At 43.6% G+C, this 14630-nt stretch overlaps 1 protein-coding gene across 4 annotated transcripts in view; it reads left to right on the top strand.

Annotated features, from left to right (window-relative positions):
• LOC138666017 (ovostatin-like) overlaps positions 1–6143 on the top strand; it is a 219747-nt gene extending 213604 nt beyond the window's left edge. For all 4 annotated transcript variants that reach the window (XM_069754074.1, XM_069754072.1, XM_069754073.1 and 1 more), the window contains 6 exons: positions 1458–1582; positions 3361–3451; positions 4377–4439; positions 4569–4671; positions 5086–5143; positions 5460–6143. In XM_069754074.1, the coding sequence (XP_069610175.1) occupies positions 1458–1582; positions 3361–3451; positions 4377–4439; positions 4569–4671; positions 5086–5132 (429 nt within the window). In that variant the 3' untranslated portion in view covers positions 5133–5143; positions 5460–6143. The remainder of the gene's footprint in view (positions 1–1457; positions 1583–3360; positions 3452–4376; positions 4440–4568; positions 4672–5085; positions 5144–5459) is intronic.
• The last annotated feature ends 8487 nt before the right edge of the window (positions 6144–14630 follow it).

The raw sequence follows: 14630 nt of genomic DNA on the forward strand, positions 1-14630 counted from the left end.
GCACGGCGTTAATTTTGCCGTGCAACGCTGTCCGTTAGCGCGGTCCCATTAACGCAATGGAACCTAGCCTAAAATGCCCAAAATGTATTGAGCTTTGTGCATCGTATAATACATTTTTTCACATCCTCAATCCAGAGACTAAAGCCTCTGACCGCTATGAGTGAACGCCTATTTGTGCTACTCTTCATCACCATTTGTGTTAATTAAATAAATGTCTGTTCAACAGTGGACCCATCTGAGGTCTAGAAAAGTTAAAAAGAAAAAATAATGGTCAAATGGCCTTCACCTTTTCAGTGCAGCTCCTGTCCGATCTTCATGGTTCTAGCCTAGTCTTCCATTATGCACTTTTTTCTTGGCTTGATAATGGCCCTACGTGGCTGAAACATTGCAATTTTTCCTGTGTCTAAACTGGTGTCAATAAAAAAAAATATCTTTTGTGAAAGAATACCCAATGCCTTGGATTCTTGGAGCACGTCTAGTCTTCAGTTATAGTAGCTATTCGGAGTTTGGTGCTTCCAGCCCAACCAAGGCTTTGTGAGTTCATGATATTGTGGGGGCTCGAAGAGTGGACTAGAGTTATGACGGAGACTAGCCTGGAGTTTGAGGACCGCGCTAGGAGCTGCACTGAGAAGTTGAGGGCTGTGAGAGAATTATTTTATTTTATTATACCTTTTATTTTGAAAGAAGACAGACTGGAATAAGGTCAATTTGATTCTCTCATTGAGTAAATTCAAAGCAACGACAAAAAGGAAAGGTTAATTTATCAACCAATTTGCCAACTGATATACCGTAATTGACTGGACTAAGACCTCCTCTATGGCAGGGGTCCCCAACTCCAGGCCTCGAGGGCCGGCAACAGTGCAGGTTTTCAGGATTTCTTTAGTATTGCATTGGTGGTAATGTGATCATCTGCAGAGGTGATGATTCCAACCCCTGTGCAATACTAAGCAAATCCTGAAAACCTGCACTGTTGGCAGCCCTTGAGGCCTGGAGTTGGGGACCACTGCTCTATGGAAACTCTTCATTAGTGGCTTTTTCGGCTGAGCACTCTAGTAGACCTTACACTGTACATGACACTGGTCCTTCTGCATCCCGGCTTATTTCTGATTATGAACAGCCTTCAGCTCGATCTCGAACCATGACGACTTGATGGATGAACGCTCTGCAGAAAAATCGATCTTGTACAAGCCTAGATAGGTCCACCAGTTTCTTCTCCGCCGACATCTTGATTGTATCAAGCCATCAGGTTGCCAGCCTTCCTCTTCGCTTTGTTCCTTCTATTCTATAGAATAGACCATGATGTCCTTTTCTAGTGATTATTCTCTTCGCACGATGTGCCCAAAGTAGGCAAGTCATAGCTCGGTGATCTGGTATGGATCATCAAATAAACTCAAGGAAATTGGAAAAACTTTGAAAAATAAGCAAGAGAGTCACTAATGTTCCGTTTTCTCCTGCAGACCACTGTGAAATTCAATATACCTGTTGATGAGCAAGACTCTGCTTTCCATCTGTCTGTATATACCCCTCCTGAGAGCTGTGTGGATGGGGTGGCCTATACCTTCCCTGTGCACTTGAATCTCAGGTATGTGACATATCTTCCTATTCTAGACAGATACGATATATATCCATCGGATCCCATAAAATCCATGTCTCAATTGGGAGCACAGAGTTCCCATGACTTCTGTGCTACTCATTGTGTTGGCCTTTGACAGCCACATCCTGGCATTGACTTCTTCGGCATCTGGGACCTCAGCCCCCATAGAGCTGAATGGTCTGTATGACTCCATAACTTCTACAGACTGCGTGTGTGTATGTGATATACAGTATAGTAATCATAATATATTATATATATACAAAACCACATAAGCCTCTACTAAGACATTTAAGATGTCCATGTTGTATTGGGTGACTGTGATTTGATTGTATGACATGGAGACCTTAATACAATCTCTGTAGTGCCGCTTAAAGGATAATTCCATCTTCATAAATTGGATATTGTCAGATAGTACACGTTTATTTTACTGCTTATTAAAATTTTCATCCGTTCCTGAGTTATTATAATTTTGTGTTTGTTTACTGCTTGTTGCCTTGGAGACCGACCACTGCTGTTAAACAAAATATGCTCAGTGCTTAGAAGCTCTTTTCCATTGAGCTTGTAAGCACTGTTTTTAAGCTGGCTATGATCGTTGGAGTGTGGTGTTGCCTCCTAATCACAGCCAGGATCAGCACAGCACTTAGAAGCTACACGGCATGATGGTGGTCGGTCTCCTAGGTAACGAGCTGTAAACAAAAGTGTTAATATCTCAAGAATGGAGGTAAAGTTTAACAAGTAGCAACGTATAAAAAAATGTTTAATCTTACAAGCGCTATCCGGCAGTATCCTTCTATTGTTATCTGAATAACTCTTTAAAGCTTTAAGTTTAAGTGATCAGTGATTTTTCAGGTATTACTGAAGCATACTCATACAATAAGGTGGAAGCAATAAGGCGACTTTGCTGTGACACACATCGCTAATTATTATGGCCTTTATGAAGGTATCGCTGCTAACAGGATCCTCTGGGGCGTGTATTTAGCCTGTTCTGCATAATTACCCAGTGAGCCACGCCCCCGAGGTAAAGGCCATAAAATAAAGGAATATTCAGGGGAGCAGCAGGAATAAAATAAGAACAAAAACGAACATTTCTGGCCTAGAGACCGCTCCTCTTTTAAGTAATTCAGAAATGTATGTGCACGTGTAGATAAAACCTATTGCACATATCGCATCGCATTAGGCCTTGTTCAATCCTGCCAATTATGGTATGTATCGATTTTATTATAATATCTATTCATCCTGTCTTATTGAGTCAAAATGTGTAATTGCTTTTTGGATTTATATGTATGCAATGGCCTAAAATGGTGTCCTGGACTAGGTTACTTTGCATCAATTTACTGAGGGATTGAGCATGATGAGGTTGATCACCATCCTTCTTTCTCTTCGGTTACATATACTTCTCAGTCTGGCTCCATGGATTGCAGATTGGAGAAGATTAAGTCTATGATAGTAGAATACAGTATAAAACTGTAGTTCATGCCTTAATAAAACTTTAAAAAAAAAATATATATAACCCATTACATTATTAGGTGGAGCTTTGCCAGCACCCTTCTGGCATTGGTGTCAGCTTGCTACATCTGTGTGCGTATTACAATCTATGGACATCCTTCGGAAACTGTGCGCTACATTCTTCTGTTACTTCCTTGGGTGAACATTTACGAGGCCAAGAAAAGTTTTTCTGGCAAAGTTTGACCTCATTAGAGCAGGAAAACTTTGAATTTTATATGGGTCGAATGTTCAACTTTTTCCATAATTTCTTCTCTCCGCAGTTATAATGGCGTCCGCAATCAGTCCAACATGGTCCTGATATCGCTGTCGCTGCCGTCTGGGTACAAGCCGGAATATCAGTCTCTAACACAGGTAAAGACCCAGACTGTGAACCGTCCATACATCCGACATAACGCAGAGACAGATGTTGCAGGGCTGAATTTACGATCTTCACCAATTCATTGTGGCCCATGGAAAGAAAACTTCAATGTACCAGGTGCCAGTTGGGTTCTGTAAAATATCACCTAGAACTCCTGGAAAGAGCCAATGTGGATGTCTGTGCAAGCAATGCTTCCTGGGGAAAAAAGTATGCAAATGAGCTCTCCACCAGAAGGAAGGAAACTACCTCTCTAGCGCCACCTGGTGTATTTCTCATATATCACGTTAATACTAGAGATGATCCAATACATTTGAGACCAATCAAATTTCATAAAAATTGGATTTTCACAAATTTGAGTTCTTTACGATTTTCGCTTTGGTCAAAATGGTACAAAAAGAGTAAAAAAAATAAAATATATGTCCACCTCTCCCTGACCCTCACCAGGTTTTCGGACGTCTTCACAGGTCATGTCTGGTGTCTCCATCTCTGACTCTCAACATCACAGTGATGTGGAGCGACGCACATCCTGATGATGTGAGTCCTAATTAGCGTTGGAGTCGCTAAAGACCGGACATGACCTGTGAAAGCGTCCGAAGACCGGAGCAGAACTGTGAGGAGTGGGCAGGTATTGCTTACACTTACCCTCTGGTTTTTGTGTGAGGTCTTAGAGTAGAATAATGAAACATTCTATTAATATTTAATAATTTGGATGCAAATCAAGTTTCCTGGACGAATTCCAGCAAATCTGCAGGTCTGAATTCTTGATTTGCTCACGTGTCCACCAGAGGGCGCCACTAACATATACCTGACACCAATGAGCTGATTGCATAGACTCTACCAGTGAGGAAGATTTACTACTTTTTGTATTCGCTTCTCATGATATATATATATTTTTTTTTTATATTTCTTTTCTTACAGCTGAGAACCATTGTGTCCAAAGTGGAAGAGATCAACAATCGCGTCATCATCTATGTGGACAGCGTAAGTTTGTTACCCTCTTTTTCCTATTATCAGGGGCAAATTGATGAAAATCCTCCTCTGTAGCTCCGCCTGTCACTCAGCAGCACGCGCCGTACACCGTGCTGACCATTCTCTTCTATCTGGCGACAGGCCTCCAGAGAAATAATGTCCATGAAACTGGTGCTAGAGATGACGGCACGGGTGCAGAACTACCAGCCAAAATCTGTGCTAGTCTGGGACTACTATGAGAAAGGTAAGCGTCATCCAACCCCCCATTACTGACCTCAGCTGCTGCAGAACATCTTGATGTGTAACTTTAGTAATTACAAACACAAAATTACAATTTCGGATCCTCCATCCTGACGACTCTGTGTTGTGCTGTTCATCTGTTATTCCTCCTGCATAATTCTGAATAAATTAACGACTGGGCATTGCCATTCGCCTTGTCTAAGAGGCGTGTCTCTACTTGGCCATCACTGATTGGACAGTGTCGGTGAGTGCAAGGACACACCCCTAACTTGTAACACCCAGTTGTCAGTTAATCCATAAAATTCCAGGAGGAACAACAGAAGTTACACGAGGAGCCTAGCACATCAGTCAGTAGAGATGACCGATCCTCTGTAAATGATATTCTCCATGTTTTATCTTCTGTTATTTCCCGTTACAGAGGAGAACGGTATAGCATTTGTCCAGCACCCCTGCTACATCAAGTGATCGCTTTGGAGGTGAGGTCCCGTAATAAACACTCAGCGGGTTATCACAGTGGTAAAGCGGAGTATCTCTGTACCCCCGGCCATGATATATAGCGTCCAAACACATCTTTTAGAGGGAGTCTCCATTTATTCATTTTATTCTGTATTTGCGTTTCCGTACATTCCTCCCCCCTTTGTCCAAAAGCTATATCTATTTTTTGTTATATTTCAACAAATTTTTTTTTTTTTTTTTTTGGGGGGGGGGCAAATGTGGTAGAATTGTATTTGGGGAAACCTGTGGGAATGTTTTTCTGGGTATTAATAGTAAACCATTTGTTTCTGCCCACAGGAGAACATGAAGTATCATCATTTCTGGAATTTTGCATCTTATACATAAACCTCCGTTACTCTCACCCTGATGGCCGTCGCAACCTGTACACTTGTGTATAATAACCGCATCCTATGTACTAATAAATATTCAGTGTTTTTTATTGTATTTTATGTCCTTATGTTTTATACTGTAGGAACAAGATTTGTCTATAAGGGAGGACTGAAAATCCTCAGGGGTTAATTTTAGGTTTTCTTGGCATTACCCTTTTTAAGATCGGACAATGTCTTTGTTAATTTTTGCATGAGTTTGTATGGAGTCGAGATTTTTCCCAAACTGCAGCATTTACCATTTAGCCTACAGTGCTGACTACAGAAGAATTGCTGTATGTGGGACAATATGACGAAAAACATCAGACAATACAAACCATACCTATTATAAAAAAAAAAAAAAAAAAAAAAAAAAAATCATATATGTTAAAGCTCAGTAAAATTTCTGGAAATACAGTATAAAACATTGGAAATGTATCTGATTTCCTGTAATGAAATCACATAACGCTTTAGCTGCCTGCAGTCACCACTAGAGGGAGCTTAGGAGCGTAATGTATACAGTGTTATAGGATCCCGCAGACACTAATGCAGACAACCTTTTTCTTTTGTTATACTCAATAATAAATGAATAATTAATAAACTTCCATTTTCTAAAGCTTTTTTTTTTTTATATGAAAAAAGAAACAAGGGTGCAATGTCTGACACACATTCATTTGTGCTGTATGGGAAAATAAGCTGCTTAAAGCGGAGCGCAGCAAGCTGCTACAATGTCATTACAAATGTCTATAGAGGGGAAACTGATGGGATCCATGCAGTCATTGTCAGCAGTAGCGCATAAAGGGTTAATGTTTCCAATCAGGGGTGGCAGATCGCTCCAGGAATACACAAATGCTTGATGGTTTTACCAGTCTTACAAGGGGCAGCAGATTGCCATGAACAAAGGTAGATAGCGGCCATTTGTGATGATGGGTTCAGACTTGTTACAATCCCCCAGCATCAGCCCCATCACTCTGCCACAGTCTTTGCATCACTATTAGAGATGAGCAGGTCCAGCAAAAATCCAATTCTGCCTCTTTTCACGGATTTTCCCATGAAATTCCATTTGCAGACAAGTTATTCTCTGCAAATTGAATTTCCTGGGAAAAGGTTCTGCGCAAATGCACAACATGCGCCATAAGCTTCCGTGTGCATGCGCAGAACTGGGGAATTCCAGCACAAGTGGTGGGGAAACGGAAGATGTGGTGAGGAATGGAGGGGCCACAGAGGTGTGCGGAGGGGGAGTATTTTATTATGCCCTGGGGTCTGTACAAACTGAAGATCATAATAAGGGGCAATCAATTAATGGAGAATTTCCCTGAAAAGTGTCATCAGATGAATTTGCATCTTGTCTGTGACTTTAAACATTCTTGCAGTCTACCCTTCATAATATCTCTTTGTATAGTCTCTCACACTCAGACATCACCTTCCAGACTTTTCTGGCTTCTCCTTATGCAGCACAAGAGGTTATCTCCTTCCCGGGGCATGCCCTCTTCAGTCAGGAATCTGCTCTATGCACCCTTCTGCAGTGACCATCCTTGTCCTCTTGTAATGGTGGCTCCCTCTTGAACAGTAGGGTTGATCTCCTCCACTCAGGACATACCTCACTACACACTATAGCTCAGAATGGAGCTTCTCCTGCTCCTCTATGGCCCTCTCTGAGACCTAGGTTGCTTATATTGGATGTGTACTTATTTTCTTTCACTACTACCTACCTAATGAAATTTAAAATTTCTCCGGCACCACCTGAGAGTCTGACCCCTAGTAGGATAGTGTCATTTTAGTACTCTCTGAGACTCTGCAGAGATCAAGAAAAATGCCTGCTGTGCTGACCCAAAGCTGGGGACGCCTGCTGTGCTGGCCCTGTAATAAGCAGTGAATTCCCTGATGTGCCTTTACAGGATGTGCCACTGAAAAATCCTGCCAAACAGGAGAAGTCCCAGAGGATTGGAGAAGGGCAAATGTTGTCCCTATCTTCAAAAAAGGAGAGATGATGGAGCCAAGAAATTTACAGGCCAGTGAGCCTTACTTCTACCCCAGGAAAGAACTTTGAACAAATTATTAAAAAGAATGTGTTGCACGCATGCCACTCAAGATACATAGGAAACATAAGTTCATTGGAATCCTGGGGAAATCTTACTTGGGGCGACCATTAACTATAATTCTTCACAGTAGAAGGGAGGTAATGGTTTACAGGCACTTAGCTATGACACAGTTCTGAGCTTAAGTTGATCACTGGGGTTTCATTCAAGCCTCTTTTCATCACACAGAATCACTTCTCTTCTTTCAATGCTTCATCAACATATGAAAATCTCTTCACAGCTATCATCTCTTCACGCACAGTGTCTTAAACTAAGAAGAACTGTACCTTGCTCATGCAGTGAAGTGTGAGAAGGGGGATGAGTCTGGTGCCGTAGCTCTCTCGCTTCTATCTTGATGTAATAAAGATGCTTCTGGCTGTCCTGACTGCTTCTATGATAACAGCAGTCACTTCGCAGGAAGAACTAGTCTATACAGCTTGTCTGACTTCAGTCTGACAGGTGACTCTTTAGCACATGCCTTACTTTTGGATGTCCAGGATACAATAACAACTTTCCCAATATTTCCTGGGGCTGAGCTAACTGCTCCTGGCTTCTATAAAAATTTGAACTCCTATAGTTGCTTTATGATTGTAAATCAACAGTGCAGCTATTATCTGTCATGCTATTTCCTCCTAATTTAATGTCGTCCCTGACATTCGTCTTCTTTGCAGCTGGTCTAACCAACCCTGGGAATTATTGATATTTTTGGCAACTTGTGTTTGATCATCATATCTGTAATGAACCTCGGTTGTGTTTCTTGTTAGGAGCTCTGGAACTTCAGGGCTTAATTCACTTTCATGAGGTAATTTTCACTTCTTGTCGGTATGCGAAGTATAAATGTCTGGTTTTCTTCATCTGGACTCTCAAGGCCACTGTCCACCTCAGAAGCTTTAGTCTGTCAGTTGGTTTTGGTCTACGTTGATCTACTTCCAGGATGTCGTGTTGTCGAGGTGGAAGGTAATCATAGGGAAGTAGGAAGTTCAGATGTACTATTCCTGCTTTGTCTCCTATTTTCCAGTCTGATTAACTCTTTTGCTAAAGATCTCAAAAACTTCTTCTGGACGAAGCCGGTATCAAACTTTTCCTCCGCCTCTACATCATGGGATGCAACAACAGTCTGTCCTTCAGAGCAATTGTACTAAACAAGAAACTTTGAGGTGACTGCTTGTGGTCATGTGAGATGTTAATGAGTAGGTGGAACAGTTTTGAAGTGCTTTCTTCTCTATAGAGCCTCTTTAAAATCCTCTTCAGTTGTGGTAATGTCAAGGGACTTCATTTGAAGGGTTTTTCAGAGGTTCAGTCCTGGGCTGATGGCTTTCACCACCTCCTCGACCATCTCGTCTGGCTGGTAGTCTTTCTGCAATCCTGTATGAGACAGTTTATCCTTCTGTTCTGGCTTCCTAATCTTTCCTAGTATCTTAAAATCTTTCCTTATGGTGATTTGTGGTATTAGGGAGGCCTGCCTTCCTGGTTCACCTAACCCAGGTGAGCTAGAGCTTCTGTTAGGGTATGTGTCCACGTGCAGTAAACACTGCGTGTTTGACGCTGCATAGAGCCGCAGCGTCAAAGACGCAGCGTCCAGATGTTACAGCATAGTGGAGGGGATTTAATGAAATCCCGTCTCCACTATGCGTGGTAAAACGCACGCGGCGGCCCTGCGACTCCGGACATGCTGCGCGTCTTTTCAGATCGCAGCATGTCCGTATATCTTGCGGCGACGCTGCGTCGCCGCAAGATATAGCACAGGGCCCTACGGTGGGGAGCGATGATCCCGGATGTGTGCTATGAACACATCCGGCATCATCGCGTCCCCAGAAGGGGGCGGGGCTTAGCGCAGAGTGGCAAAGCCGCTCAGACTAAACCGCCGGCCATCCTGAACGTGGACACGCAGCCTTAGAGTCTGCCACTAGTTCAGGAGTTTTGGAAGATTCCTGCACAGCTGCCTTGAAAGCAATGAATTGCTCTTTCAATTCCTGTAGTTCTGTCTGTGGGGGAGTTTCCCGCGCTTTGTGTTTTGCATCTCCCCTTCATCATTCATCCTCAACCCGGTTATAAACTGTGTTTAATTCCTGAAGGAATGTCCCCATGAAGTCCTCATCATCTCTCTCGCCTAACTCATCCATCTGATTGTTAATGGCTATTAAGAGATGCAAAAAAAGGCTTCAGGGGACTAGAAGCAGGGGTGGACATACCGCATGTTCAGCCGGTGCGGCTGCACAGGGGCCCAGAGGTGGAGGGGGGCCCTGCAGGACGGCTAATAATGAGGGCAATCTGGCCCCGAGGCTCCAAGGGGCCCCTGGCCAGTTTGCCCTCATGTGCGGTAAGCTCCGCTGCCTGCATAAGAAAATGGCAATGGACGGAGATGCAGCGATCCGTTCTGCTCCCTTCCCGCGTTTCCTGTTTCTCACACAGCGTTGCTGTGCCAGAGAGAGAAAGCTGCCAGTGACTGTGATCCCCAGAGAGGTAGGTGTGTGCAGTCTTCTTCCCCCCTGTGAGCTCCTCTTCCCCTCGCACTGCTCTGCAGCACACTAAACACCCGTGATTGCTGACTTCAGACTAAAGGTACCGTCACACTAAGCGACGCTGCAGCGATACCGACAACGATGTCGATCGCTGCAGCGTCGCTGTGTGGTCGCTGGGGAGCTGTCACACAGACCGCTCTCCAGCGACCAATGATGCCGGTAACCATGGTAAACATCGGGTTACTAAGCGCAAGGCCGCGCTTAGTAACCCGATGTTTACCCTGGTTACCAGCGTAAAAGTAAAAAAAAAACACACTACATACTTACCATCCGCTGTCTGTCCTCCGGCGTTCTGTTTCCCTGCACTGTGTACCACAGTGGCCGGAAAGCAGAGCGGTGACGTCACCGCTGTGCTCTGCTCTCCGGCCGGCGTTCACAGTACAGAGAAGCAGAACGCCGAGGGACAGACCACGGAAGGTAAGTATGTAGTGTTTGGTTTTTTTTACTTTTACGGCCCTGCGCTTAGTAACCCGATGTTTACCCTGGTTACCAGTGAAGACATCGCTGAATCGGCGTGTGTGACTGCAGGGAGTCCAGCGACGAAATAAAGTTCTGGACTTTCTGCAGCGACCAACGACATCACAGCAGGATCCTGATCGCTGCTGCCTGTCAAACTGAACGATATCGCTAGCCAGGACGCTGCAACGTCACGGATCGCTAGCGATATCGTTCAGTGTGACGGTACCTTAAATCTGCAACTTCACTTCAGCTCCGACAAAGCTCCAGCTCTGCCTGTGCTGAATCAGAGGACAGTGAAGTCACATTAGTAGCAGTAGAATGTGCTGGGGGGAGGTAAGGAGAGAAGGGGGCTCCTCCCTCTGGATTCACTTTACTGAGCGTGCAATAACAAAGAACGGACAAATTGCTGTCAGATAAACTTTACAGCCAAAGCTTTGTAGCAGTCATATGCAGCACGGCCAGGCTCCTTCTAGGAGACCCAGCAGCTGAGGAGGAGGCTGGCAGCAGGTCCTCAAGGAGCGCTGTGTGCAGGGGGTCGTCCACTGCAGACCATCCCGTCTGCCACCTGCTGCTCTCCTATGGCAGCAAAGGAACCAGAGAATTAGGGTATGTGCACACATTGCGTTTTTTGCTGCGGATCCGCAGCAGTTTTCCATGTGGTGTACAGTACAATGTTAACATATGGAAAACAAAAACCGCTGTGCACATGTTGCGGAAAAAAACGCGCGGAAACGCTGCGGTTTATTTTCCGCAGCATGTCAATTCTTTGTGCGGAATCCACAGCGGTTTGGCACCTGCTCCATGTTAAAAATCCGCAGATGTCTAAAACCGCAGTGGAAACCGCACAAAAAAACCGCGATAAATCCACAGTACTTTTTGCATCCGCTGCGAAAAATTCCGCAACGGAATCCGCAGCGTGTGCACATGGCCTAAGATGCAAAATATATGGGATTTTACTATCTCTTTATCTATCTGTCTATCTATCCATCCCATATCTATATCTATCTATCATCTATCTCCTATATATCTCTTACCTATCCATCTATCTATTATATGTCTATCCCCTATCTATCTATCTACCTATCTATCTATCATCTATCTATCCATCTTTCTCTCTATTATCTATTACCTATCTATCATCTATCTATCTACTAGCTATTATCTATCATCTGTCTATATTATCTATCATCTGTCTGTCTATATCTATCTGTCTGTCCATCTATCTCATGTCTATCTGTCTATCTACCCCCAACAATGGAAGCTCCTGGTGTATTTGGGAACTTGGGCAATGGACCAGCTATGCGACTAACAATAAAGGCCTCTGTGCACATTAAAGGGAACCTGTCACCCCGAAAATCGCGGGTGAGGTAATCCCACCGGCATCAGGGGCTTATCTGCAGCATTCTGTAATGCTGTAGATAAGCCCCCGATGTTACCTGAAAGAGGAGAAAAAGACGTTAGATTATACTCACCCAGGGGCGGTCCCGCTGCTGGTCAGGTCGGATGGGTGTCTCCGGTCCGCTGCGGTGCCTCCCATCTTCATTACAAGACGTCCTCTTCTGATCTTCAGCCACGGCTCCGGCGCAGGCGTACTTTGCTCTGCCCTCTTGAGGACAGAGGATAGTACTGTAGTGCGCAGGCGCCGGAAAGGTCAGAGGCCCGGCACCTGCGTACAAATGTATTTTTTCGGCCTTGACAACTATGTTACATATATTTTTTTTCCTTTTTTGTTCTATACTTGTTTGTCACATACAGTCTACCCGCGATGAGACGTATAGTGTATCCAATAATTATCAAAATGCATCTGAAATGAATTTATCTAAAAAGAAGCAACATCGTTTCCACCTTGGAACCTTGGTGGCTTTTTTTTTCAGATTAAAAAGTGAACCGAAAAGGGCAAGAAAGGCATTTGTAACTCTTTTACCTGGTAAGTGCGTAGTGCTGTAGATATCTTTTTATTTTATGTAATGACTGTATGGTTCTGTATTTTTTTAATAATGTACTAAAGGATAAAAATAAATAAGTTTATTGTTCACATACCTCGTGCCTCCATGTATGTAGCAGCACAGTGTAATTCTCCGTCTGCTGTAAAGGTCCTGGTCCTTCTCGGAGTCTAGCGTCTGTGGTCTATCGGTGGGTGCTCAGAGTGTCGGCTCTTCCTGTGTAAGGTCTCAGAAGAACAAGATGTTACACAGGAACTGAGAGCAGTGGTCAGTGGCCATGATCCGCCCTTACAAAGCAGTGACGCTCGCTGACCACAAAGTTTTAAGTGGCAGTAAATGTTCTGTTAAGATGAAGACGAAAAGAAGAGGCCACAGAGAGCTGTGCAGACTGCAGAAGGCTGGATGGGGGTCGGTGGTTGTGGGACAATGGAGAAGCGAGGTTTTTTTTTTTCCTCCTGTCTCTACAAATCAACAAAATGATGGACGGATGATATTTTTGTTGAAGTTGCATGAAGAAGTCACAAAAAATTCAAATTTGTGAGAAGCCATATTTAAAAAAAAACAAATTGAAGGCGAATTCCACTCTCCTGAATTTGAGTCACTCATTTCTATTATTTAGGTTGAAAATCAGAAGTTCCAAAAAAGAGGTTTAAAGACCGTCTTTGGCTCAATATCATTGTGTCTGGCAATTTTTGCCTGTGAATAGTAACTTCTTCCAATGTGGGGGCTGACTTGACTTTATGATATTGGCTGAACGAGGCGGCCGATCTAAAAAATGTAGAGTAGGTGGGTTCAGGTTAAAAGGAGAGATATTTTGGTGCCGCTGGTATCAAAAATTAGACTAAGGCTATGTGCACACGTAGGAAAAGAGGTGCGGATTTTGTGCGGTTTTTATGCGGATTTTGTGCGGATTTTCTGCGGTTTTTGCCACTGCGGATTTTTAACATGGAGGGGTGCAGAAACGCTGCAGATCCGCACAAAAGAAGTGACATGCACTTGTTTGAAATCCGCAGCAATTCCGCACTGATTTTTCCGCACCATCTGCACAGCTTTTTTTATCCCATTGAATAACATTGTACTGTACATCACAGTGTGGATCTGCAGCGTTTCTGCACGGAAAAAAACGCTGCGGATCCGCAGCAAATCCACATCGTGTGCACATAGCCTAAGGCTACTTTCACACTTGCATTTTTTGCTGTACGTCGTTGTGCAGCAAAATGACTTATCGACGAACGTCACGAAAATAGCGAAAAACGTGTGTGACGGATCCAGTGTAATGACGGATGCGTCATTCACAATTTGAATGAAGACATTTCCGAAAAGTAAATGTCCAGGGATGAGAGAGAGAGAGAGAGACTTTTTCCCGGGTTTGAAAATCCTTCCGGGCATGCTCAGAGGGGAAAAACGTGATACGTCGCTGGATTCCTGTGTGTGACAGTCAGCGACGGATCCTGTGTCCATAGGCTTCCATTATAGCCGACGACGGGCAGCGCAGGATCCGTCACTGACCGATTTTCCGACGTGCAGAAAAAACGTTCCTATGAACATTTTCTCCGCACGACGGACCGCTATTTTCTGACGGATCCAGTGCACGACGGATGAAACAGATGGCCATACGTCACAATCCGTCGCTAATACAAGTCTATGGGAAAATGCAGGATCCTGCATTCTCAAAAATCGACGGATTGTGACGGAAGCTGAAAAACGCAAGTGTGAAAGTAGCCTAAGGCTTTGTTCACATGCAGCATTTTTTGCTGTGTTTTTTTTACACAAATAAAAGCTGCCTTTTACAGTGCCAGCAATAGGTATGAATTTACAGAAATATTATGCACATGCTTATCTGTTTGTTTTCTGACCTTGATAATTGTGGCATTTTTAAAATCTGCAGCACCACAATTCTTTTAGTGTTTTTGCAGCATTTTTTCACCCATAAAAAGCAATATGAACGTCTAAAATACACTGCAAAAATTGATTGAGTGAGACACTTAGCTTCACATCTTTCCTGTACACAATTGGTTCCACATCTCTTTTGTTTTTCTAATTTTTGTATATATCTTTTATTTTCTTAACACTTTTTTACTTTTCTACTATATTATAACTG

This window comes from Ranitomeya imitator, chromosome 2 (genome assembly GCF_032444005.1).
Source record: "Ranitomeya imitator isolate aRanImi1 chromosome 2, aRanImi1.pri, whole genome shotgun sequence".
Classification (NCBI taxonomy): domain Eukaryota; kingdom Metazoa; phylum Chordata; class Amphibia; order Anura; family Dendrobatidae; genus Ranitomeya; species Ranitomeya imitator.